Source organism: Tenrec ecaudatus, chromosome 4 (assembly GCF_050624435.1).
Source record: "Tenrec ecaudatus isolate mTenEca1 chromosome 4, mTenEca1.hap1, whole genome shotgun sequence".
Taxonomy (NCBI): domain Eukaryota; kingdom Metazoa; phylum Chordata; class Mammalia; order Afrosoricida; family Tenrecidae; genus Tenrec; species Tenrec ecaudatus.
In genome coordinates this window covers 156,848,184-156,874,237 of record NC_134533.1, presented here as the reverse complement: position 1 = coordinate 156,874,237, position 26,054 = coordinate 156,848,184, and the positions used below count along the sequence as shown (strand labels likewise).

The following is a 26,054-nucleotide window of genomic DNA, read 5'->3' as shown; positions in this document are numbered from 1 at the left end:
TGCGAATTATATGCTATTAAAACTGTTGGGGACAAAAGAAAATCTCAACTATAAGGTACACTGCGCCATCTTTTAAAAAAAATACTGGTTCACTTTACATTAAGGTTAAAAAATTCTGGAGAGTGTTAATTTGGGCTATCAACATAAAGAACTGACACTGAACTCTACACATCAAGTATTTTATTCAAGTCCTTCATGTATCCCTGTATCCAATAAAGAAATCTACAATCCAGATTTCATTTATTTCTAGAACAAAATGTGAGGAGGAAAACAATCTTTGAATTCTCTATCTGCTGTAGGATGCATTCGAGTTAGATCATCTTAGGCAAAATTCTTTGTTAAAGCGGTTTGGGGGTTTGAATGTAATGATTCAAATAATCGTCAATGAAATGATATCTGCAAAAGGTAAATGAGTACAGTGTCTACCTTCTGTTGCGATTTTGCCCTACAACTTGATTTACTCCAAAGTATTATTGAAAATGGCAATGACAACTTCTTAATGTTATACTAAATTGGACATACATGCATAAAAGGGTAATTTAACATTTTAAACTTTAATACATGCTCATTAACTTATGAAATTAACATTATAGAAAATGTAAGGGCTAGAAGAATGGTTTACATAAGTTATACACTTAAAGGAAAATACATAGGTTTAGGTTACAGATAGAGGGTTTTCTGTTCTTTTTCTTGACAGAAATATTTCTTAAATAACAAGGACCTAAAAGAATTAAAGCTTTATATTCTTATTGATTAAAAAGCTAACTTTTATAAAAATAGATTAATGTTCAATTCTATAATAAAGAAATTATAGGTGAATGTTTAAATGATGATATAGTTAAAAGCTTATTTTGCCAACCTGGCTGATAAACACATGTGGGATACATTGAAGGGCAGAGGGATAAATGGCTTTCTACTTCTTGGGTCTCTTGCTTTCTGATGGTTGGACCAGGGTGCAACTGCCTTAGCCAGTTCCCTCCTTTATCTGGCAAGGCTCAGTTCCTGCAAGACATCCCTGAGGAGAAGCCACATGGACCTACCCTGATGCAGCCCTGAATGCTGGAGCAGCCATGTGGAGACCCCTGCCAGTGCTGAGATGCTTACACGTTCACTGAATCCTGCAGTTGGCATCATTGCGTCTATTTTGTAAGATGGAGGAGGACTTTGTGGATTGTTGGACCTATGGGCTAATGTTGGACTTGTGGGCTTGGGCAGCACTGTGTTGGGATGTTTTCTTGATTCGCACTTAAACTTTATATAAAACTCTCTTATACATGAGTTTCTGTGGATTTGTTTCTCTAAAGTACCCAGACTAACACAAATGGCATAATTAAAAAGGGAACAACTGAGCTATTGAGCACCTTTCTCAAAATTATATCACCTGTCTAACAAATTTTGAGATAATCAATCATTCAAGTTTGCAGAACACAAAATGCAGTTTTCTAAATGTCACAAAAAGGCAGAGGAGAGTTTTCTAAGGACGCTCCAATGGCAGAATTATAACTTTGGAGATAGATTAACTTGTTTGTAATAAAACAAATACCCCGCCTAAAAGGAGCTAAGGAGGAAAAGGAGCAATGTAAAGTTTGATGAGTGTAAGAATGTAATATAGAGCAAAGAGAATGTTACATAAACTGTTCCAAAAATCATGCACTTTAGTAACTTAGAGTATGTCTGAAGACAATTTTTACTATTATTCAATAATACCTAATAGCTTTTAAGATAGTAATAAACCAAAAGCAAACCAATCTCATTGATGGAGTCAATTCTAGTGACTCAATAGGACAGGGTAGAAGGGCTCCTGTGAGTTTCTGAGACAAACTTTTTACTGGAGTAGAAAGCTCTCTTTCTCCCCAGAAGCAGCTGGTGGTTGCAAACTACTGATCTTGCAGTTAGCAGCCCAATATATAACCACCAGGGCTCCTAAAATAGTAACAGTATCCTTTGATTTCATTGTAAAGCTTTAAGCTAACAGATACATAACACAAAGTTAATTTTGAGATCAACTATTCAGTCTGTTGATTAGCCTCACTCCAGGATCCTTACTGTTAGTCAGAGAAGGGTGAAATTACTCTTAGCATTTTAATTATAAGTATAATTATAGATGATAAAAGTAGCTCTATCATTGACTCTTCAGATGCCCAGCCATAGGGAAATAAGAAAGAAAGCAAATTCAGCATGAGCTTTTTAAATTAGGATGTTTTAGTTCTGCAGAATGTTTAACAATTTACTCAGATTGTTGAAAATCACAGATTTATTCTTAATGCAGAGAAAATATAAAGATACCTTCTAAGAATGTTCACGATATCAGAAGACTGAAACACAAGTGATTGGTCTTACATATATTGCCCAGCACCATGATGGTTTCTGCTAAAACAACCCAAACGAAACAGATTCAATGCAGGGGATTTATTTTTTGCTGATTTGCACAGGAGATCCTTTGATGCTGAGCTTGTCTACACAGACGTCGGATCTTCTTCTACCTTCAATGGCTGGACTTCGGCGAGGTTTCTCCCTGAGGAATATCCATATGGACATTAATGCCATCTTTAGAGAGCTCAATGTTTATACTTTACATTAACACTTAAAACCACGGTAGCTTAAGGAGAGGTTTATTTTTAAAGTTCCTCAAAGCTCTGAAAAACAAAAGGCTGAAGTTTCATTATTTTCTACACGTAGGAGGAGAGCAAAAGACGCTTACCTGGGCTAGACTTAAATCTCACTATGCAATATGATAATCACTAGTCACATTATTAAATTTAAATTGAATAAAATATTCAGTGCCTCAGTTGCACCAGTCACATCTCAAGTGGAACTCAACAGCCACATGTGGTTAGTGGCTATTATGTTGGACAAGCCCAGTCCTAACATTTGTGTCACTGTAGGAAGTTCAACCGGGCAGCACGAGTTTAAAGAAAACCCATGGTGGGGCCATAGGGTTACAGGTCACCCTAAGAGAGGGCTATGGAAGCAGACTTCATGTCCAAAGTTAACAGAGCTAGGTTTTACTCAGTAAAATTGCCAATAAAGTGAGGCAATATTACTGAACTAAGGTAGGGGCAAGTTTTCAAGTCATTCTACAGGAACTATGGAAGGGGGACTCTAAATTTTAAAAGGATTATTTTAAAAGAAAAGATGCTGGCACTTGAAATTATGCAAAAAGCTTCTGATTGACTTGATACCCACTTGTCCATGGCTACCGCTGCTTCTATGAGGCTTCCACCTTCGGCAGCAATCTCCACTCTCTTATGGCCTAGAACAGATTTCTGTTTTAAGGCCCGGTGAAGCATCTTTCTCTTTTGAGTGTAATTTCGATAGGAATTAGTTATTATCTTCAAATTTCCCCCAAGAAAACCAAATGAGATTGTAAGTCTAAGTGATATGTACTAAATGTGTAAAAATCTCTATAATCTGTGGCTTAACTACATGTATTTTGTAGCTATTCCAAAAGTAATGCCCAAACAGGTGAACATTTTCTCAAAATCATTCCAAAATGTATCTAATACACATGAATCATGGCATTTCACATATTGCTATATATTATACAAGTGTCTAAAATGTCTTTTCCCTTAAATGCGCACTTTCTACTTTTTCAAACAAACTCACTCACTGCCATTGAGGTGATTCCAATTCATATGAACCCTGCAGGTCTGGGTAGAACTGCCTGTGGGCTTGTGGGACTGTAACTCTTTATGCAAGTTAGAGAAAGCCTGGTCTTTACTTGGCTAATGACGTTATTCTAAGCTTTCCAAGTATTCCCACCCCTTTATCATTTTGCTAGACCTAAATATCTATACTTGGTATGCAGTGTATGTGTATACATACACCCAGATTTAAAAGTTTCACAAGAATAATTATATTGTGATATATGGCTTTCCCTTAGAAAAGCTTTGGCTTCTGATAACCCTCTGAACCAGTTTACTAGTTAGGTTGCTATTCATAAAAAACCTACCCAGTACCATCGAGTCAATTTTGACTCATAGTGACCCTATGTAAGGTTTTGAAGCTGTAAAACTTTAAAAGAGAAGACAGCCTTATCTTTCATACCTGGAGTGGCTGGTGGGTTTAAACCACTGACCTGTAGCTGGCAGTCTAATGCTTACCAGACAGTGTCAGCAGACCAAACTTACTGCCATGGAGTCAATTTCAACTCTATACAGTGACCGTTGTCACACAGGGCTCCAAAATTAAATACAGTTTGGAGATATACAAAGTTAAAACCAATTATTATCTTTCATGAAAAAATATATAGATATAATTTGGATATTCATCAAAACTTCCTGATAACAAAAATGTATCTAACTTTTATTCTAATTCTTCTTAAAAAGAATCACTGTTTTAGAAATAAGCATTTACCTTCTTTTAAGCTCTTGGAATCCTGAACTCTCATGACCAACACTTGGCATCCTCGGGTTTTCGAGAGTATGCCACTTGCTCCCCGGTCTGTATTTCAAAACCTCATTTTGCCACTCATCATCAAAAGCATGAGCGTCATCTGCATGAAACATCAAAATACAGTCAGTATTAAAGTAGCAACTGTCAATAAAGGTCTTGCTCCTCATACACTTCCTTCTAGGGTGGCGCTCCCATCAGCCTAGTCTCAAAATCAAGGAAGCAAGCTAGTAATGACATGGTTTTATTGAGTATCTCATTTTCCCCCTGCCCAAAGAACAAACAAAGCTGTCCTGGAGGAAGTACAGTCAGAATGCTCTTTAGAAGCAAGGGTGGTTAGACTTCACCTCACATACTTTGGAAGTTACCGAGAGAGACCAGTCCCTGGGAAAGGATGATTATGTTGGTAAAGTGGAGGGGCAGGGAAAAGGAGGAAGACTGTTGGCAAGATGGACTGACCCAGTGATGCAGCAATGGGCTCAAACCTAACAATCGTGAAGATACGAGATCAGGTGGTGTTTAGTTCTGTTGTACATAGGGTCTCTGCGTCAGAACTGACTTGACAGTGCCTAACGACAATGATAATGACATTTCGCCCTGAGAAGAAAGATAAGGCTTTCTGTTCCTGCAAACATTTAAAATCTCTGAAACCCAAAGGGGCAGTTTCACTCTGTCCTATGGAGTTGCTATGAGTTGAAATTGATGGCAGTGAATTGTTGAGTTACTGAAATATCACATTATTCTACTCAATAGATCTCTTGACCTGATTATTCTGGCTTAGGTCTTTATTTCTAAACACTGTCAACATCACCAAGCTGCTCCTGTTATTTGGACTGTGGCTAACTTCCTGTTCAACATTGCATACTCCTCTCTGCTGTCAATTCTTGGGACAAGTCTTTCAACTCAATTGTCACTATTTTGTTCTACTGTGGGCAAGACCTTCCTAAAGCTACTGGTATCTGCCATTGTTATGTAACTTTCTACACTTTGAACCCATCCCTACTGAAAACAAATTATTCATCACAACGACCTTCACTTGCAGCATGTGTAGTCTTTCTTGCACTAAACTAAACCAAACCCACTGCTTTTGGTTGGTTCTGACTCAGAGAGACCATATATAAAGTTTCCGAGATGGTAAATCTTTATGATAACGAACAGTCTCATCTGTCTCCGAAGGAGCAGTTTGGTGGTTTTGAACTTTGTGGCTAGCAGTCCAAGGTCAAAGCCCCAGGAATACCAGGGCTCCTAAATGATAAAAAGGAAGTGGCATTAAGCTTAAATGTAAGATTTTCAATGACTAAATTGCAGTCTAAAATAATAAAACAATTTAACCCTTTACCAGATATAAAACATCACTTTTCAAAATGTTTTCTAAACAAGGATGAATATAATTTAAAGACTATTAATGAGACAGGGTAGAGTCCTGGAATACCTTAAATGCAGTAGAGTGGGGGAGGGGAGGATGAAAAAATGCAATAGTGTGTGTGGTCATATATAAAAATCTAAAATATAAAAGAAATTAAAGTCTTATCTGTACAAAAGTACAAATGTCTAACAATGCAAAATTATTTAAAAATAAATTATGGTCTTCTCATGGTAACATTTCAGATAATCATTAAAAACCATGTTTTTAAAAATTAACATCAGAGCATAAGCACAAGTGGTGAAGAAAGCTGATGGTGCCCGGCTATCAAAAGATATAGCGTGTGGGGTCTTAAAGGCTTGAAGGTAAACAAGTGGCCATCTAACTGAGAAGCAACAAAGCCCACATGGAAGAAGCACACCAACCTGTGTGATCATGGGGTATCGAAGGGATCAGGTACCAGGCATCAAAGAACAAAAAAATCATATCATTGTGAATGAGGGGGAGTGCAGATTTGTGACCCAAGACCCATCTGTAGGCAACTGGACATCCCCTTACAGAAGGGTCACGGGGAGGAGACGAGCAGTCAGGGTGCAGTGTAGCAACCATGAAACACACAACTTTCCTCTACTTCCTAAAAGTTTCCTGCCCCCACCCTACCCCCACCACTATCATGATCCCAATTCTACCTTACAAATCTGGCTAGACCAGAGGATATACACTGGTACAGATAGGAACTGGAAACACAGGGAATCCAGGACAGATGATCCCTTCAGAACCAGTGGTGAGAGTAGCGGTACCAGGAGGGTGGAGGGAGAGTGAGGTGGAAAGGGGGAACTGATTACAAGGATCTACATATAACCTCCTTCCTAGGGGATGGACAACAGAAAAGTGGGTGAAGGAAGACGTCGGACAGTATAAGATATGACAAAATAATAATAATTTATAAATTATCGAGCGTTCATCATGAAGGAGGGGCGAGCAGGGAAGGAGGGGAAAAATGAGGAACTGATACCAAGGGCTCAAGTAGAAAGAAAATGTTTTGAAAATGATGTTGGCAACACATGTACAAATGTGCTTGACACAATGGATGGATGTATGGATTGAATAAGAGTTGTATGAGCCCCAATAAAATGATAAAAAAATTTATACTGGGGACCCATGATGGGTTAGAGGTGAGAAATTGACTATATAATTTTATCTTTTATAATGCTTCTTATAATACAAAGAAAGCATTAAGAATTTAAAAAAATAACATCAAGGTGATGGCTCCCAATTATAATAATGCAAACTCATGGCCATCGAGTTGATGCTAAGTCGTAGCAGCCCTACAGGACAAGAGTAGGACTGTCCTTGTGGGTTTCTGAGAATGTACCTTTTTTTCCTGATTGTATTTATTAACAGTTTTATTGTCGTCTAATTCACAAATCATACAATTCAAGAGTTCAGTTACACCAAGAAGAGTTGTATAATCATCACTACATTTTCTTCATTCTGTACTTATCTTATTAGCTCCCACATCCCCCCAACCTCCCCTGCCACACCCCCCACAAGAAGCCATCAACCTAGGAGATGGTACGTTCTGATGGGAGTAGAAAGCTTCAAGCCACCAATGAGTGACCAATGAGTGACTGGTGGTTTCCAAGTGCTGATCTTGCAGTTAGCAACCCAACTGTAAACTACGATACCGCCAGGGCTGCGATCTGCATGGTTCGCAGTTTTAAACAACCAGCAGCTCCTTGGGAGAAAGACTGGGCTTTCTACTTCTGTAAACATTTACAGCATGGACTCAATAGCAGTGAGTTTGGAATTTTTTATAATATATAGACAATAAAATTCTAATTTTGAAAAGTGTGTGTTTATATGTAGAAAAACTGTATCATTAAAACATTAAGATGTGTTCTTTTAGGTCGAGATTATGGACAATTTATTTTTTCTGTGTATTTTTCAAATGTATGCAATCATTAAACCATAGTTCTACTACTTTTACAAAGTGTTACCTACATATATTGTTGATAAATAAAATCAGAGCTACATCTTTAAAATGCTTATACAACAATAATTACAAAGTTCTACAAGTAAAGCTATTTAAAAAGATAAAATGTTAATTTTGAGATGACTCACTTTCACTCATGTTGAGGAATTCCTGATTAACCTCTTCATCTCCAGTCTTCTTGTTCTTTGACTTCTTAATGACATGAGCTCGATCATGGATATGATGACCAACAGCCATTTTTTCTAATCCACTGTCAGAGTCTCTCAAAGTTCTCCTGGTTTCCTTTATCTGTAAAAGTAAAGCAAATAAAAATTTGGAATTTTTAAAAAATACAGAATGAAAATAATTCTAAATTAGTCAGGTCCTGATTATTTGTAGCATTAAGGTCATATATCTACTGTGGATCTACATAAATCAACTAAAGATCCACCACCAACTAGATGTAAAGGGAACCAGAATCCTCACAACTGGAACAACATCATGCAGTAAGCATTAAAAATGTTGAAGTTGTCAAGGATTTCATCCTGCTCGATCTACAGTCAGTGCTCACAAAAACTGCAGACAAGAGATCCAATGATGCACTGCACGGGTGAATGTGTGGCACATAAGGCCTAGTTTAAAGTGTTGAAAAGTAAGGATGTTATTTTAAGGACAGAGCCATGGTATTTTAATTGTCTTAAATGCATGTGAAAGTTGGACACTAAGGAAGACTGAAGAAGAATCTACGCATCTGAATTATGGTGCTGGCAAAGAATATTGAAAGTGGCCTGCCAAAATGACAAACTTGTCTTTGAACAAATACAGCTAGCTATATTGATCGTTAGAGGCAAGGATGGTGAAACTTGGTCTCATGCACTTTGGACATGTTGTCAGGAGAGACCAGCCCCTCTAAGAGGGCATCATGCTTGGTAAAGTAACAGGGAAGCAAAAATGAGGAAGACTCTCAACAAGCTGGATTAACACACAGTGACTGCTTCAATGGGCTCACACATAAAAACAATTGTGAGCATTTGGGAGGGTGGCAAAGAACCGGGCAGGGTTTTGTTCTGTTGTACATAGGGTTGCTATGAGGTGGAACCGACTCAACAGCACCAAACAACAGGAAAAGACACCCAAGGAGGTGCAGATAGAGAACACCATCAACTCAGTAAACACCACAAAAAAGCCAAACTCGCTGTCATCGAGTCAGTTCCAACTCACAGGGTAGAACTGCCCCCGTGAGTTTCCAATATTTAACTCCTTTAGGAGTAGAAAGTCTCATCTTTTTTTCTGAGGAATGGCTGGTTTCAAACTGCTAACCTTTTGGTTAACAGTCCAATATGCAAGTCACTATGTCACCAAGGTTCTGGTGACATAGTGGGTTATACTTTGACCTGTTAATCACAAAGGTGAACACTTTGAGACCAACACCCTCTCTGGGAGAGAAAGATAAAGGTCCCATAAGAATTTAGTCTCACAAACCCACAGAATTCTGTCTTATTGGGTCACTATGAGTCAGAATTGACTTGATAGCCGTGGAATTTGTCAGTTTTAATGTCTTTCCCTCCCCACGTCCATTCCACCACAGTACCAGATCAAATTTTAACGATTAAGATTTAGAAAGCTCTAAGAATTCTTAGAAAATACTTACACCTCCTGGAGCCCTGCGAGTCTGAGTTGAAGCCTGGAAAACCTTTGGTGGTTCATCGCCTACTTTGGAATAGGTCATAACCGAGGAGGAACAAAATGAATGTCCATTTGGATCCATTGAAAGCTGACCCTAAAGATAATTACATGAATCATAAATTCAGAGAGCTAGTTTAATCATGTGAAGAATTAATTCCAGAAGGATTCCAGTAAATAACAAAATTAGCTAGAGGTCCTAGTGAGGATACTATAATGTAAGTGTAATATATCAAAATGGTACCCCAGAGAGGTCCAATCTCTATTAAGTAATATTGTACACTCTCCTTGTGAGAAATACAAGAGGCAACTCCTTTGGAGATTTAAGTCTTCTATCATCATTTAGATTTATGTACAAACAGTGTGCCCTGCAAATCTCTGATACATTTTTTCATTAGTAGATCCTTGTGAGCAATTTTACAAATATTTAGTCAAACACCAAGAAGTTTCAGACCTCCTGTGGGCACCAGATTGCTACATTATTAGAATTAATAATGCCATACATTTGGGCATTCTGAATGATGTACAGAATTCAGACATGATTAGTAATGTAAGTTACATTTCAGAGATAGAATCATGTTATTATTTCCAATAAAACCGTTTTTACTTTTTTTAAAAATCATTTTATTGGGGGCTCATACAATTCTTATCACAATGCATACATATATCAACTGTGTAAAGCACATGTGTACATTCATTACCCTCATCAGTCTCAAAACATTTGCTCTCCACTTAAGCCCCTGACTTCAGCTCATTTTTCCCCTCCCTCCCCACTCTCCCCTCCCTCATGAACCCTTAAAAATTATTATTTTGTCATATCTTACACTGTCTGACATCTTCCTTTCACCCACTTTTCTGTTGTCCATCCCCCAGGGAGGGGGTTATATGTAGATCTCTGTAATCATTTGTCCCTTTCTACCCCACCCTTCCTCTACCTTCCCAGTATCACCACTCTCAGCATTGGTCCTGAAGGAATCATATGTCCTGGATTCCCTGTGTTTCCAGTTCCTATCTGTACAAGTGTACATCCTCGGGTCTAGCCAGATTTAGTGTGCTTCCTCCATGTGGGCTCCATTGCTTCTGAGCTATATGGCCACTTGTTTACCTTCAAGCCTTTAAGACCCCAGATGCTATATGTTTTGATAGCCAGGCACCATCAGCTTTCTTCACATTTGTTTATGCACCCGTTTTGTCTTCAGCGATTGTGTTGGGAAGGTGAGCATCATGGAATGCCAATTTAATAGAACAAAGTATTCTTGCATTGAGGGAGTACTTGAATGGAGGCCCAATGTCCATCTGCTACCTTAATACTAGACCTATAAATATATGCACGTAGATTTATTTCTCCATCTTCATATATACATATATTCACATATGTACATGCCCTTAGTTAGACCTCTATAAATGCCCTTTGCCTCCTAGCTCTTTCCTCTATTTCCTTTTACTTTCCTCTTGTCCCACTATCATGCTCAGTCTTCATTTGGGTTTCAGTAATTCCTCTCAGTTACATTACCCTTGATCATGCCCTACCAGGCCTCCTAGACCCTCCTCACCAAATCGGTGGTGATAAATCATTAAATCATTTATTGTTCTCTTGGCCCTGGATTTGTTAACACCACTTCCTTTACCCCCACCTTCCCCTTTCCCATCCCCCCCAACTGTCGGTGCTGTTGTTTTCTCCTCCAGATTATTCATCCACCCTATCTCATTTAGACAGACCTGCAGATATAGTAACATGCACAAAAACAAGACAGTGCAAAACCAAGCAACAAAAGAAAACAAAATAACAACAAAAAGCCAATGACAAAAACAAAAGAAAAAAAATACCACAACAACAAAAAAAGAAAAGCTTGTTAGTTAGTTCAAAGGCTGTTTGTTGGCCTTTAAGAGTGTTTTATGGTCAAGTCTGATGGGGTGCCAAGACCTGGCCCCAAGTCTCTTTTTGGTATTCCCTGGTGACTTAGTTGCTCTGTTCCCCTTGCTGTTCTGTTCCTCAGTGTGGTAGGATCAGATCAGGCACAATTCCCACACTATGTCTCCAGTATTGTTCCCTGTAGGACTATGGGTCAGTAAGGGATCTCGTCTCATAGGGGGGTGGGGCAGCCATATGGTCTTCTCTGTGGATTGGCTCCTCTGAGCAGGAATATCATCTTCAAGGCCTGGTGGGCCAGGATGTACTCCACTCTCTCTACCTGGCCCCTTCATTTGCTCCTGTGTGTTCTGATCAGATGAGTCCGTCTCCTTGAGCTGACACTTCAGTGCTATCCTCTGAAATACATTCTTGTGGGGGGAGGGGACAGGTGTCCATGTAGCTGGGATTGGGGCCAGCCCCTCAGACCTCTCTACTGGTTCCCTACTCCATACCAGCATGTTGCATTCACAACTTGGGAGCACTAGGTTGAAGTCTGGTCCTTTTTTCCCTGTGGAGATATAAACAATACCCTCCCCTTGGGTGGGTTAGTGCCCTGTGCTCCTGCTACCAATTTTTTTTTCCTTTCCCCCACTCGTTTTTAGTTGCCTACCAAATCCCTGGATTTGGTCTGGCCCTTGCCATACTGCCTGGTCCTTGTCCCAGGAATGTTTGTATACAGTAGCTTTTCCCATATGCCCCTTTTGCAATTTTTTTAAGCTTACCTCAGCGGACTCATGTTGTACTTGTCCTTTTGTGCTTGGCTTACTTTGCTTAGCATCATTTCCTCCAGTTCTTCCCATCCAGTGATGTGCTTCATACGTTCATCACTGTTTTTTAGCTAAGTGCAGTACTCCACTGTACACATGTACTACAGTTTTTAATCCACTTGTCAGTTGGTCGAAATTTGGGTTGTTTCCAACTCCTTGAAATTGTGAACTGTGCTGCGATGAACACTGGAGCTCAGATGTCTGGCTGTGGTTTGTTTCTGGCCTCCTCTGGGTATATATATGCCCAGTAAGGGGACTGCTGGGTCGTATGGTAGTTCAATATCCATCTGTATTAGATATTGCCAGATCGATTGCCATAGTGGCTGTACATACCTATAGGTCCACCAGAAGTGGATGAGAATTCCTGTCTCCCCACAGCCCCTCCAACCAACACTTGTTGCTTTCTGATTTTTTGAATTGGGCTATCTTTGAGGGTAGTTAGGGAGTATCTCATAGATGTTTAAATTGGCATATCTCTTATGGGTAAAGATCAGGAACATTTTCTCATATGTTTATTGGCCATTTGGATTTCTGGCCCCTATCAAACTTCTTGTTCAGGGGCCAATTGGTTTTTTTTGAGATACCCAATTGGGTTTTTTTTTTTTTAATTTTTGGAAGCTGGCAGAGTATTGTAGATTTTAGTAATAAGGCCTTTTTCTGATATGTCATTGCTAAAGATGTTTTCCCAGTCCATGGACTCTTATTGCTCTCTTGGTGAATCCGTTCAATGTACACTAGTGCTTTATCTCCAGTATATCCCACTTGTCAATTTGTGCCTCCTCTGTGTGTGTCCTTCTTTATTTCTGATAGCCTATGTATTCCCTGTGCCAAAGTTCTCAAGTTGGTCCCAATTCCCTCATTGATCGCCCTAATAGTTTGGGGTTTAACTTCAAGGTCTGTGATCTACCTTGAGTTTATTCTTGTGCATGGAGTGAGATAAGGGTCTTGCTTCATTTTCTGCAGTAGATATCCATTTTTTTTCTAGCACCACTTGCTTAAAAGGGCATCTGCTTCCCACTGGATATTTTGGGGGCACATATCAAAGATCAGTTGTCTGTATGCTGATGATTTTATTTCTTTTCCATTGGTCTGAGTATCAGTCATTGTACCAATACCATGCAGTTTCGACAACTGTGGCTGTATAATATGTGCTAAAGTCAGGTAAAGCAAACCCTTCCACTGTCTTTCCTCTTGAAGAGTTCTCTTCTAATTCTGGGCTTCTTCCCTCCCTATGAAATTGGTAATCAATTTTTTGATTTCTTTGAAGAAAGATGAGGGTAATTATTATCAGGATTGCATTAAACTTATGTAGTGCCTTGAGCAGAACTGACATCTTGACGATATTGAGTCTTCCAATCCACAAGCATGGGATATTCTTTGATTTGTTGAGGTTACTCTTGGTTTCTTGTAATAGTGTTATGTAGTTTTCCTCATATAGATTTTTTGTTCTTTTATTAGTCAGGTATATCCCTAGATATTTCAATTTGTGCTTGGCTATTGTGAAGGGTACCACCTTTTTGGTCTCCTTTTCTGTGTTCTTATCCGATGTGTATAGCAGTCCATTGGACTTCTGTTTGTTGATCTTGTATCCTGCCCAACTCCTCTATTGCTTCCAGTACTCCCCTTGTGGAGCTTTTGGGAATGCCCATATATAAAATCATAGCATTTGAAAATAATGATGATTTCACCTCTTCCTTACCCAGATGAATACCTAAGATATCTTTTCTTTGCCTTAGTTAAATAAGAGTGGGGACAATGGGCATTCTTGTCTGGTCCCTTTTTTCAGTAGGATTGTGTTAGTCTTTTATCCATTGACTACCACGTTGGCTGTTGGTTTTTCATGTAAAGCTTATATTGTCTTGAAGAATTTTCTTTCCATTCCTATCTTCTCATGTGCCTTAAACAGCAATTGGTGTTGGATGTTGTCAAATGCTTTTGCTGCTTGTCATGTGGTTCTTATAGTTTTTCATGTCAATGTGGTGAATGATACTAATGGTCTTTTGTATGTTGAACTATCCCTGCATCCCTGGGATCAGAGTTATACTAGCTTCATAGAAGGAGTTTGGGAGTTTTCCATCTTTTTTTGTGTTCTGGAAGAGTTTGTGTAGGAGTGGTGTTAGTTCTTCCCTAAATGCTTGGTAGATTTCTCCTGTGAAGCTTTCTGGTCCAGGGGATTTTTTGGTTGGTAATTCCTTGATAAACTTGTCTATTTCTTCTATTGCTATGGGTCTGTTGAGATTCTTGACATCCTTTGGGGATAGTCTAGGGAGGGATTGTTTTTCCAAGAATTTGTCCATGTCTTCCAATGTTGAATTCATTGGAGTACAATCCTTCATAGTACTGTGTAATTATCATTTGGATTTCCTTGGGATCTGTTGTAATGTCCCCTCTTTCATCCCTCATTCTTGATACTGAAATTTGTTCCCTCCTTTCTTTGGTTAGGTTTGTCAGCGGTCTGTCGATTCTGGTTATCCTTTCAAAGAACCAACTTTTAGCAGCATTAATTTTTTCCATAGTTTTATTTTCTCTCTCCTGAATCTCAGACCTGATTTTTATTATTTCTTTTCTCTTGTTATTAGGATTGTCCTGCTGACTCTGTTCTAGTTGTTGTAAATTTTGTGCTAGCCTATCAATCATGAGTCTCTCTCTGTTTTTCAGGTGTGCATGTATTGCTAAGAAACTTCCTCTGATGACTGCCTTTACTGTGTCCCATAAGTTTGGTATGTTGTGTTCTCATTCTCGGTTTCTAGAAATTTCCTAATTTCATCTCTGATCTGTGCCAGTACACACTCCTTTTGCAGAAGAGAGTTATTCATCCTCCAATTGTTTGCTCTTACTTTCTTCATCTTCCTTTTGTTGATTGCCAGCCTTATTGCACAGTGGTCAGAGAGAAAGGTCTGTATGATATCAGTGTGCTTCAATTGATGTAGATTTACTTTATGCCCCAGCATGTTGTCTATCTTCGAATATGTGCCATGCGGGTTTGAAAAGAATGTGAATTTTTGGTATTTAGATGAAAAGCTCTGTAAATATCTATTAGGTCAAATTGTCTAATTGTGGTGTTTAGATCTCTAGCTTCCTTGTTGAGTTTCTTTACTTGTAATCTGTTTCTCAAGAGAGCAGTGTATTGAAGTCACCCACTATAATTGTTGAGGCTGTGATTTCTTTTTCATCTTTTGGAGTGTTTGGTTGATGTATTTGGCGGGTCTCTCATTCGGGGAATATATGTTTACAGTGCTTAGTGGTTCTTTGCTACCATTCCCTTGAGCATTATAATGTCCCTTCTTACCTCTTTTTATGGTTTGCAATTTGAGGTTAATTTTATCCGAGATTAGGATTGTAATCCCTACTTTTTTTGAATTGCTGTTTGCTTGGTACCTTAGCCTATTTTTGTCTGTATCGTTGAGATGTGTCTCCTGTAAGCAGCAGATTGATAGGTTGTGTTTTCTAAGCCAGTCTGCTAGCCTCAGTCTTTTAATGACTGAGTTCAGTCCATTGATATTCGGGTTATTATCTCCATCTGTGGACTGTTATTATTTTTATGTTAATATTATAAGTAGAAAAGTGAGCATGTTAACTCACTGCCATCGAACTGATGCCAACTCATAATCACCGTATAAGACAGGGTAGAATTGCCCCTGTGAGTTTCTGAGTCTCTTAACCGTTTTAGGGGAACAAAAAGCTCTGTCTCCCTCGGACTAACTGGTGCTTTTGGAAAGACTGACCTTGAAGTTAGCAGCCAAAGGCATTTAGTAACAGTTTATAAATATTTGTACCGCATAGAACTAATCTAGTATGTAAACATAATGTCTGAAAATTCTAAGTTGTTAAAAGCCTTTTTAGACACTTTTAATTTCATAGATGCTTCAACTTCTTTTATTTTAGTAAACAAATTACAAATAAAAATAGGTAAGTTGTAACTGACTTGTCAAAACACCATTTTTGAGGTAGGATTTTAGAAAGTCTTTTCAAAGATTAACTCACGCTACTTTTCAAACTGTAAATGATGAAATCCGTGATTTTTGAAATACAAGATCAGTGTTTTTGAAACATGAACTAAAATAGAGAACACTAACACTGTGTGTAGTGTAAATAGAGCACTATCAGGCAAGTGTTGGACTGCTAACCTCATTCATGGTCAGAGGCTCAAACCCACAAGACAAGATAAGGCCCGTCAGGTCCTGTAAAGATGGAAAGCTTTGGGAACTCTGTATAGGATTGCTATTAGTCAAAATTGGCTTGACAGCAGTGGATGGATATAAATAGTATGATTACTTTTTAATGAACTTTTTCTTTCAGGTATATTTATTTATAAAGTACACAAATATAGCACATTTATGTTGGGAATCATGCACACACATACACACATATATTTTAACCATTGTGGATGATGCTTAACAAAAGCGTGAAAGTCACTGTAATATAAGGCGTTAATAACTATAAACAGCATTTTCTTTTTAAAATCATTTTATTGGGAGCTCGTACAACTCTTATCACAACCATCCATTGTTTCAAACACATTTGTACATTTGTTGCCATCATCATTCTCAAAACATTTTCTTTCTACTTGAGCTCTTGGTATCAGCTCATTTTTTCCTCCTCCCTTCCCGCCCCCTGCCCCCCTCACAAACCCTTGATAATTTATAAATTATTTTGTCATGTCTGACATCTGGCTGGCATCTCCCTTCACCCACTTTTCTGTTGTCTGTTTCCCGGGGAGGGGGTTATATGTTGATCCTTGTGATGGGTTCCCCATTCTATCCCACCTTCCCCTTCCTGGTATCGCTACTATTACTGGTCCTGAGGGGTTTATCTATCCTGGATTCCCTGTGTTTCCAGTTCTTATCTGTACCAGTGTAAATCCTTTGGTCCAGCCTGATTTGTAAGGTAGAATTGGGATGATAGTGGTGGTGGGGTAGGGGGAGGAAGCATTAAAGAACTAGAGGAAAGTTGTATGTTTCATCATTGCTACACTGCACTCTGGCTCATCTCTTCCCGTGACTCTTCTGTAAGGAGATGTCCAGTTGCCTACAGATGGGCTTTGGGTCTCCACTCCTTACTGCCCCTCATTCACAATGATATGATTTTTTTTGGAAAACAGTATTTTCATCTGTTTATACTTAGTACTTACAAAGTTCCTTTGTAACTCCTGAAAACCATTTCGCATATTGAGCATCATTCGGTCCATTGCCTGAAAAGGGCTGACATCTGTATGCTACAGGATATTAGGAAGTATGTTATTAACTACAACACAAAAGAAACAAATCAATCTTCCTAAAGCATCTAATCTTTATTTTCTAGATTCATGCAGTGGGATCTCATGCGACAACGAATGAGACAAATGTAAAGACTAAAAATGAAAGAGATTAAAGGACAGAATAGAAGTACAAAAGCCCAAAGAGTCAACATATCAATGATTACAGAGTTGCAAGACTATAACCAAACAGACATGAATGAAGTATGCTGGTGTGGGTCAGTTCTAGCATAAAACATTCCTCACGTTTTTCACTCTTCCCTTTCACTACCCCTCCTCACAAATAAGGACAATCCCGGCTGGTAGGAGTGATCCCTTGAGCAGCCAGTCCTCATCTTACCCTTGCTGGTCAAGGTAATGAAGGCCAATCCACTGTACTAATGGTCTTCAGTTTGCTGCTTACTACTAAAATGACTCAGGAGGGTAGCTCCCTGACATATGCCCCTTTAGAAGAATGCTTAAGGATTTCTCTAGAAAAGTGGTTCTCGACCAGGAGCAATTTTAACTCCCAGAGGACATTTGGCAACAACTGTACAATACACCATGGGCTCTACCAGAAGAATGCACAAATCAGTCTTAGAAGAAATACAACCAGAATGATCTTGCCAAATAAAGATGACAAGACTTCAGCTTTCTTACTCTGGAAACATCATCAGGAAAGGCTCATTAATAGACAAAGCATCATGCCAATGAGATCATGCCAATGAAAACTATGGAAACCCCTCAAGGGGACAGGCTTACACAAGTCACAACAATGGACAAGTCACAACACAGCAACCGTCTTGTCGATGGTACAGGGCCAGGCAAAGTTTCATACTGCTAGACTGCCATGACTCAGACCAAAGCAGCATCAATTGACAACATAACGAGTTTTGGTTGTCATAACTGGGCATGGGGTGAGGCTAAAGGGTGGGGGGGGGGCGGTGATACTACTGGAATCCAGACAGAAGTCAGGCATGCTAGGAAACATTCTATATTGCATAATACATTCCCTAACCTCACCCCAATAAATAATTATCTGGTCCACAATGTATATAGTATCAAGGCCGAGAAACTTTGCTCTAGAAAAACCCATTGATTTGTTTTTTATCAGTGTAACACTCATCAGAAAATAAAAGTAAACACATTCAAGTGTGTAATCCAATGAACTATTATTGTAAACTGACAGCACCATTTTTTGGCTAAATGACCTCCTCTGCTCAAAGACAAGTCTTCTGAACCCTGTGAAACACTTGGCTTAATGTTTAGTATTTCATCTACTCTAGAATTTCTTGTGCTGTGTGTCAAATTTATGGCCTCACTAAAACAACTTCAAAGGCCTATTTGTCTCCTTATTTTCTATTGGGATTTTTACTATCAGTAACAATGAGGACTAGACAGAAAATTAAGATGCCTGTTTAGAGGAAACAATACATCCGAGAACCAAAAAAACACATTTAGGAGATACTGATCTATCTCTATCTACACAAAGGACTAAGCAGCATTAATCTACATTTCAGAGATTCAACACAATTCTGGTAATATCCTAATTTTTTTGTTTTAAGGTTGATGATCAGAGCCAAAGAGACCCAACTCACCAGAGATGAAAAGGCTAGCTCAAAACAGAGGAAGAAGATGAAAATATTATACATTTGTGTGTATTCTATCTTATTCTCGATTCACTGAGCAAATTGGCCATAAAAAGCCTGCCTTTGCTCTGGAGTGGCCCAATACCTTGCAGAAAAAAGTGGGGGGACAATTGAAAGATTCCAGGAGGATCGCAGGCAAGTCTTCAAAAACTTATGCACATGCTCTACTTTCTCTTGATTCAGGATAGTTGGTTCCTTCTCATTGTTTAAATGCCACCTTCTTGGAAAGGCCTTTCCTGCCCAACCCATCTAGAATAAACCCCACTTCACCTCCCACTGTCTCTATTTCATTATTTTGCTTCATTTCCTTCAGAGGACTTCTACTACCTGAAGTGATTTTGTTTACTATTTTCTCTCTCCATAAACTGTGAGGACAGGACTAACTTATCTTGCCTCAATTTATTGCTGAATGAACGAAAAAATAACTTCTGTTCCAAACACTGTATGTTTGCCTGATAATTCCACAGATGCCTCAAAGCAAAACAGCCAAAGTAGAGGTTGATTGCTCTGACCACCCCCCCCCCCTCACACTTGCACTGCTCGGCCTCTCTGCTCTTTAGTTTCCAGTGGCATTCACATCTAATTCTTCATACCAGAGAGATGGAAATTACACTTATGTGTTCCCTCTTTATTACAACTTAATCAATAATCAAAATTTGATTGTCTCACCAGATGAGACCATTTCTCCTTTCCCCAATGCTATCACCAATGTAGAAGTTATTACGTAGTAGGTTAATGCTTCAACAGCCTACAGACTTCCCTGCCTTTACTCCCCCTTCTAATCCAACTTCCTCTGCAGGCACTGTGAGCTTCTGAAAATGAGGATTTGCCTCTATTACTGCATTTGCACAGTAACATCACCTATATCCTCTGCTCTTGAAGATAATGTCCACATTACAAAATGAATCTAAAAAGTCCCAGGTTACCTCTCCATCCTCATTTATACTTACCCCTTAACACACAAGTAAACTAAGCAACTCTGAGCTCCCTACCCTCCAGGTGTTTGCACATGCTGTTTCCTCTTCAGAGAACACTGTTCCTGTCCACCCCCTGGTTTTCCTGGGCAACTCCTATTATGCCTCAGGTTCAGGAAGCTTTCCCGATGGGCCTCCATCACTCACCTCCCCCATCCAAAAAGTCTGGATTAAGTGTTCTCTTGTACTAGTGCTTAACTTCCTAAGCATTTTACTGCTAACTCTGTGTTCCAATTATTTTTCCCCCCATCATCATATGTCTCCCTAAAATATGGTCAGGAAAATCCTGTTACATGTCAAACGTTTTGGAGGCAAATGAGGCCTGTGAAGCACAAAGAGATTAAAGAGAAACTTTTACAATGGATCCATAGCAAATGTCCCCAGTTCATGCTATGCCGTGCTATCCCTCCGAATGTTTAAGGGTCTGTTGGAAACCGCCAATCCAGAAAATGGGACCTAAACCGCAGAAACATGGGTGGGAGAAAAGTTGGGTGCAGAGCTGTCGAGTCAGTAAAGGGGCCAGAAAAGATAATACAGACAAGATGGTGACAGACACTGGCAAAGATGGCACCCATCCAGAAATTGACAAAATGGAGTCAATTCATCTGTAATTTGATGGTTCTCCACTTTATAGAAATCATCATGAGCATGACAGCTAAATACAATGTTGGAGTTTCCTTTGTAAATTAAGTGAGTATTCATCAAAGTGACTTTGTGTTTTGAAGATTTATTTTGTGTATTTTATATGACCTACTTTCAAAGATACGTCTAAACACTCTAAGATAAATTTAATACATTAAGTAGAGGTTTTCAATAAGAATACTAAAAAGCCATTATGGAAATTAGTGATGCTGCATGCCAAATCAGTCAGCTTGAGTTAATAAAAAACACGTATTTGTCAGCAAAGATTGCTATGATGGTGTTTCTCATGATACGAACCATGCCACCAAAACTGCCAAAGGGCACAAGAGAATTACTCATTGCCTAAAAAAAAAAAAATCCATTTAATTTTGGCTATATTTATTTTGCAATACCTGAGAAAGAAATGCAATATATCATTACATAGCTCAGAGCTAACAAAATTACAGAACCCTTTTAATCAAAAATAACTCAACATATATTTTTAAAATCATTTGCTTTTTATTCATCGTGGAGCCTGACAAGGAGAAAAGTAGATTTCTGCAGGCAAACAGGAAGACTATATGTCACTTTTAAATATTAGTACTCTACTCTTTATTAAATACAGCTGAAAGAAAAAGTATTTACTATGGAGTAAGATAAATATTTCCCCCAGGAAATATGAAATTCATACCAAGACTAATTAAAACATAAGGCTACCATGATAAGATTAAATCATTTTTCCTTTGCTCAACTATTTCATATTTTTAGGTCAGTTAATCTTGCCAGAATTACTAAAAATAAATTTTTATCTACATTAATAACATTTCAAAAGCTTACCAGAGTTGGTTATAAATTTAATGACTGCCTCCCAAAAACTTAATTTAGACTTTAGAAAGGATCATATATAGTTCTAAAAATATTTAATTTCTTGATAAGGAAAACTAGGCTAACTACAAGTGGAATAATAAAAATTAATAGTTCACAACTTCTATTCCTCAACATATACAGATGAGTAAATATAATTTTTGATACAGACACTTGGGAATTAAAATTTTTCACTACTTAGATTTCAAAATTGAAAATAAAATTTGAGTTCCTGGGGAAAATAGTATATGTAGAGTTTTACCATCATTCACTCATAATTTTCTCCCTGTGCAATTTATGTTAAAAAATAAAGAACGGTGCACTTACATTAAGCTGTATACTGTTATCAGCTGAAGCATACACACAATGTACATATAGAATATGAAAGAACCAGCAGGAAAATGTCTATGCCTATTTCTTTTTATTGAAAGGAAGAACAGACTTTAAGCTGATTCTGACATTATCACTCAGATCAAATGTCATAGAATCACATGTCATTTCCAGAGCTACAAGTTACTTTCTTCAATAAATTAACAGATTAAATTAGCTTTTAAAAAAATGCCATCAAGTCGATACCAACTCATAGCGACCCTATAGGACAGAGAAGAGCTGCCCATGTGAGTTTCTGAGATGGTCATGTTACAGAAGTAGAAACTTCCGACTTTCTTCCATGGAGTAGATGGTAGTTTCTAACTGCTGACCTTGTGGATAGCAGCCCAAACTCAAACCACTACACGCCTAGGGCTCCTTTGAATAAAACTAGTCCTCATAAAATGGGCAACTGGTTTAAAATAGTCCCATAAAATTATGCACTGAAGAAAATGCTAAGAACACAAACATTAGAAAATGTACAACTGGTACTTCCACGAGAATGAAATGTGCCAAGACCTGGAGTTAGTAAAGGCAAACAGAAAGAATATGCTCAGCATTTCTGAAGCTGAAAGAACTGAAGAAAAATTCAAGCTTTTTGTTGAAATATTGAAGAATTCTATGGACAAGGCAATGACAAATGCAGGAAGCATCAAAATGCAGATGGAAGTAATACACAACATGCCACAAAGAATTAGTTGTCTTTCAACCATTTCAAGAGGTGGCATATGATTTAGAACCAATGGTACTGAAGGAACAGATGTATACTGCACTCATGGAATTAGCAGGGGAAAAAAAGCAGAGGAGGGACCCCAGGTTTATGGGATACTTAAAGAAATGTTTCAAAAAACTGATGCATGGCTGGAAGTTAGTCTACACTGACAAATTTGGAAGACAGTTCTCTGGCCAACCAACTGGAAGATGTCTACATTTCTGCCCATTCCAACGAAACGTGACTGAATAGACTGTGAGTTTATCACACAATCTTATTAATATATTAAATCAAGTGAACTTTTTCTGAAAATAATTAAAAATGGTTGCAGTAGGAAGTTGTTTGAAGTTCAAACTGGATTTAGATGAGAATCATTGCTGACATCAGATGGATTTTGGCTGAGAGCAAAGAATACTAGAAAGGTATTCGCTTGTGTTCCGTTGATGATCCAAAGATAACCAATTGTGTGGATCATAAAAAAATTATTTATAACATTGCAAAGAATTGGAATTCTAAAACCTTTAACTGTGCTCTTGTGGAATCTGTATATAGAACGGGAAGTAGTTGTTCAAACATAACAAGGTAATAACGCATGTTTACAATCAGGAAAACTGTGCATCAGGGTTGTATCCATTCACTATACTTACCGCATATGCTCGTGTATAAGCTGAGCTTTCCAGCACATTTTTATGCAGTTTGTGTGGTAAAATTATGTGCTCAGCTGATATTCAGATCGGCTTATACTCGAGTAGATACGGTACCCAATATGTATACTGAACAAATCATCCGAGAAGTTGGACTATGTGAAGACAACAGGCATTAGGATCAGAGAAAGGTTGAATAATAACCTGCGATACACAGATGACACAAATTTGCTTGCTCAAAGTGAAGAGGATTTGAAGCATAAAATTTAAAGACTACACCCCTCCGTATGGATTCCAACTCAATGTAAAGAAAACAAAATTCCTCACAACTGAACCAATAGACACCACCGTGTTAAATGGAGAAAAGATTGAAGTTGTCACGGATTTTCTTTTACTTGGATTCACAAGCAATGCTCATGGAAGCAGCAGTCAAGTAAGCAACTTATTGCACTGCATCTTTATCATCATTACTTTATAATAGAAATGCATACTACTTGATTTTAGAGGCCAGAGAGATTTCTTTAAAGCGTTCAAGAGGAAAGATGTCACATTGCGGACTGGCACCTCAACTGCATGGGAAAGCTGGACAATGAATGGGAAACACCGTGGAGAACTGATGCCTTTTAATTAGGGTGTTGGTGAAGAAGATGGAACATCTCATGGGTTGCCAGATCCAGAAGAACTAACAAATCTACCCTAGAACATGCATAGGCAAAATGCTGCTTAGAAGCAAGGATGGGGTTTGTTTTATATAATTTGGCCTTGCTATCAGGAGACTCTAGACCCTGGGGAAGGAGATCATTCCTGGTAAATAGAGGGGCAGCAACAAAGAGGAAGACTGTCCTCAATGAGAGGGACTGACACAGGGCTGCAACAATGGACTCAAACAGAACACTACTGTAATGATGGGGCAGACCAGAGGGTTTAGTTCTGTTGTACATACAGTGGCTATGAGTTGGAACCACCCAGACTGCACCTAACAACAACCAAAGCACAGAGAAATTATTTTAATCAACACTATCTAAATATCCTTAAAGCTCTTGCTTTAATAATTCTTTTTTTGTATTTTGCTTGTTATGAATTATTTTTAAAGTAACCTTAGGGGAGAAAATTTCTGGTGGTACCATAATGGCTTCCTCATAGTATTCATGAAATTAAATATGAATGTTTTTCGGAAAAGGTAAAACAGTATAAATTTTTATTAAACGTTTACAGACTAGGATAGAGCCAGCATACCCAAAAAGCCTGTTTTATTGGCTCTGTGCTTTTTAAGTTCATCATTTTCTGTAGTCTGTTGCTCATTTGTGTTCCAACAATTTTATCCAATATCGACTGTTAGAAAAGTCAAGTTGAGACACAATATTCTTTTAATTATTGATGAAAAATTTAAATATGTTATTTATAGTTAGATATATACTTACCAAATATATCACACCCTGGGGGCAAAAAGAAGCATCGCATCTCACCAATATAAAGGAGACCCTATGCATTCTAGAAGTGCAGTAAAGTCAGTTTTGGCTGAGAGAACGATTGTTGCCTCCGACTGCCCTAGAACAATACCAAGTACCCTTGGGCTGGCAAAGGATTTTCAGTGAGAACAAGAAAAATATGCTTTACAAAGATAGTTGTTACATTATAATAAAGAGAAATGTATACAGGTTGATTATAGAAGCCAGAGACAAATACATACTACCAAACAGTATTTATTATTTTAAGAATATCTACATTTATGTAGTCCATGATTATTAAAAAGGTTTGGTCCAAATCTGATACAGTAAAAATAGACTTCCTTACTTTCAATAGGTAGATCAATATTGCACATTTTCTTATAAAAATGTTTAAAGACATGATTATAAGTAAGAAAAAGGATGAGCAGTTCACATACATGATCGTTGCCGCTGACTCAAGACAACCTTACGTATAATAAAAGAAAACACTGCCTGGGACTTACTGGATTCAGAAGGCTTAGCCTGTTTTCAGCCTGTTGTTGAAGCTAGTGCGTCCGTACAGCTCACTGAGAGTTTTTCTCATCTTCCTCGGCCCTCTATCTTGTCAGTGCTGTTCTTTTCTAGCAACTGGTCTTTCTCGAGCACTTACAATTAGTGTTTTTCTCATTAGCAATGATTTTTAAGTAAATGCTGTGGGGTCTATTTGCAGGACTATAGTTCTGCTGTTCATTATAGTAGTCCACTAGCTACATGTGACTATAATTAATTTTTAAAAATTCTTTAGTAGCACTAGTCACATTCACGTGTACAGCAGCAACCTGTGGCTAGTGGTTTCCATACTTAACAAAGCAAATTTAAAACATATTCATCATCTTGAAAGTTCCATCAGGTAGCCCTAGTCTAGAGATTTTTTTTTTTTAAAAAGTCCATTACCATCACGTTGATTCTGACTCACGGTGACCCCATGTGGTCACAATAGGTCCCCAATTTATTTGACCTAACATCTCCTTTTCAGGAAAAAAACCCAACAAAACAATTACTCAGCATCCCCTGGCAATTAATACATTTTGAACTATTAACTGCAATCCAGGATAAAGCGTAGGTATCTGCTTTTGCAATGCCCCTCAGATCAGTCCAGCATCCCGCGGGGCCACTATAGCTCTCTTTGGGAAACAATGGAACAGAACTCGACTTCATAAGGTTTCCAATGGCTTATATTTTAATGGTGGATAGTCAGGTCTTTCTTGCAAAGTACCTCTGAGTAGAAGTGAACTTTCAATCTTTTGGTTAGCAGTTAATGATTGGGTGCTCCTTCCCAATAGATATTAAAAACCACTGCCATCAAGTTGATTCCAAATCATAGTTTCCAAGGCTATACTCTTTACAGAAAGCAGACTGTCCTAAATGTCTCCGGTGAAACAGCTGATGGGTTCACACTGCTAACCCAG

General features: G+C 38.3%; 1 protein-coding gene across 1 annotated transcript in view; it reads right to left on the bottom strand.

Annotated features, from left to right (window-relative positions):
• Positions 1-2,215: 2,215 nt before the first annotated feature.
• Positions 2,216-26,054, bottom strand: part of MLF1 (myeloid leukemia factor 1) — a 45,802-nt gene continuing 21,963 nt past the window's right edge. Inside the window, exons 3-7 of the mRNA XM_075548880.1 lie at positions 17,224-17,307; positions 9,382-9,510; positions 7,880-8,039; positions 4,357-4,495; positions 2,216-2,515 (exon numbers count right to left, since the gene is read on the bottom strand). Of these exons, the coding sequence (XP_075404995.1) occupies positions 2,410-2,515; positions 4,357-4,495; positions 7,880-8,039; positions 9,382-9,510; positions 17,224-17,307 (618 nt within the window). The 3' untranslated portion in view covers positions 2,216-2,409. The remainder of the gene's footprint in view (positions 2,516-4,356; positions 4,496-7,879; positions 8,040-9,381; positions 9,511-17,223; positions 17,308-26,054) is intronic.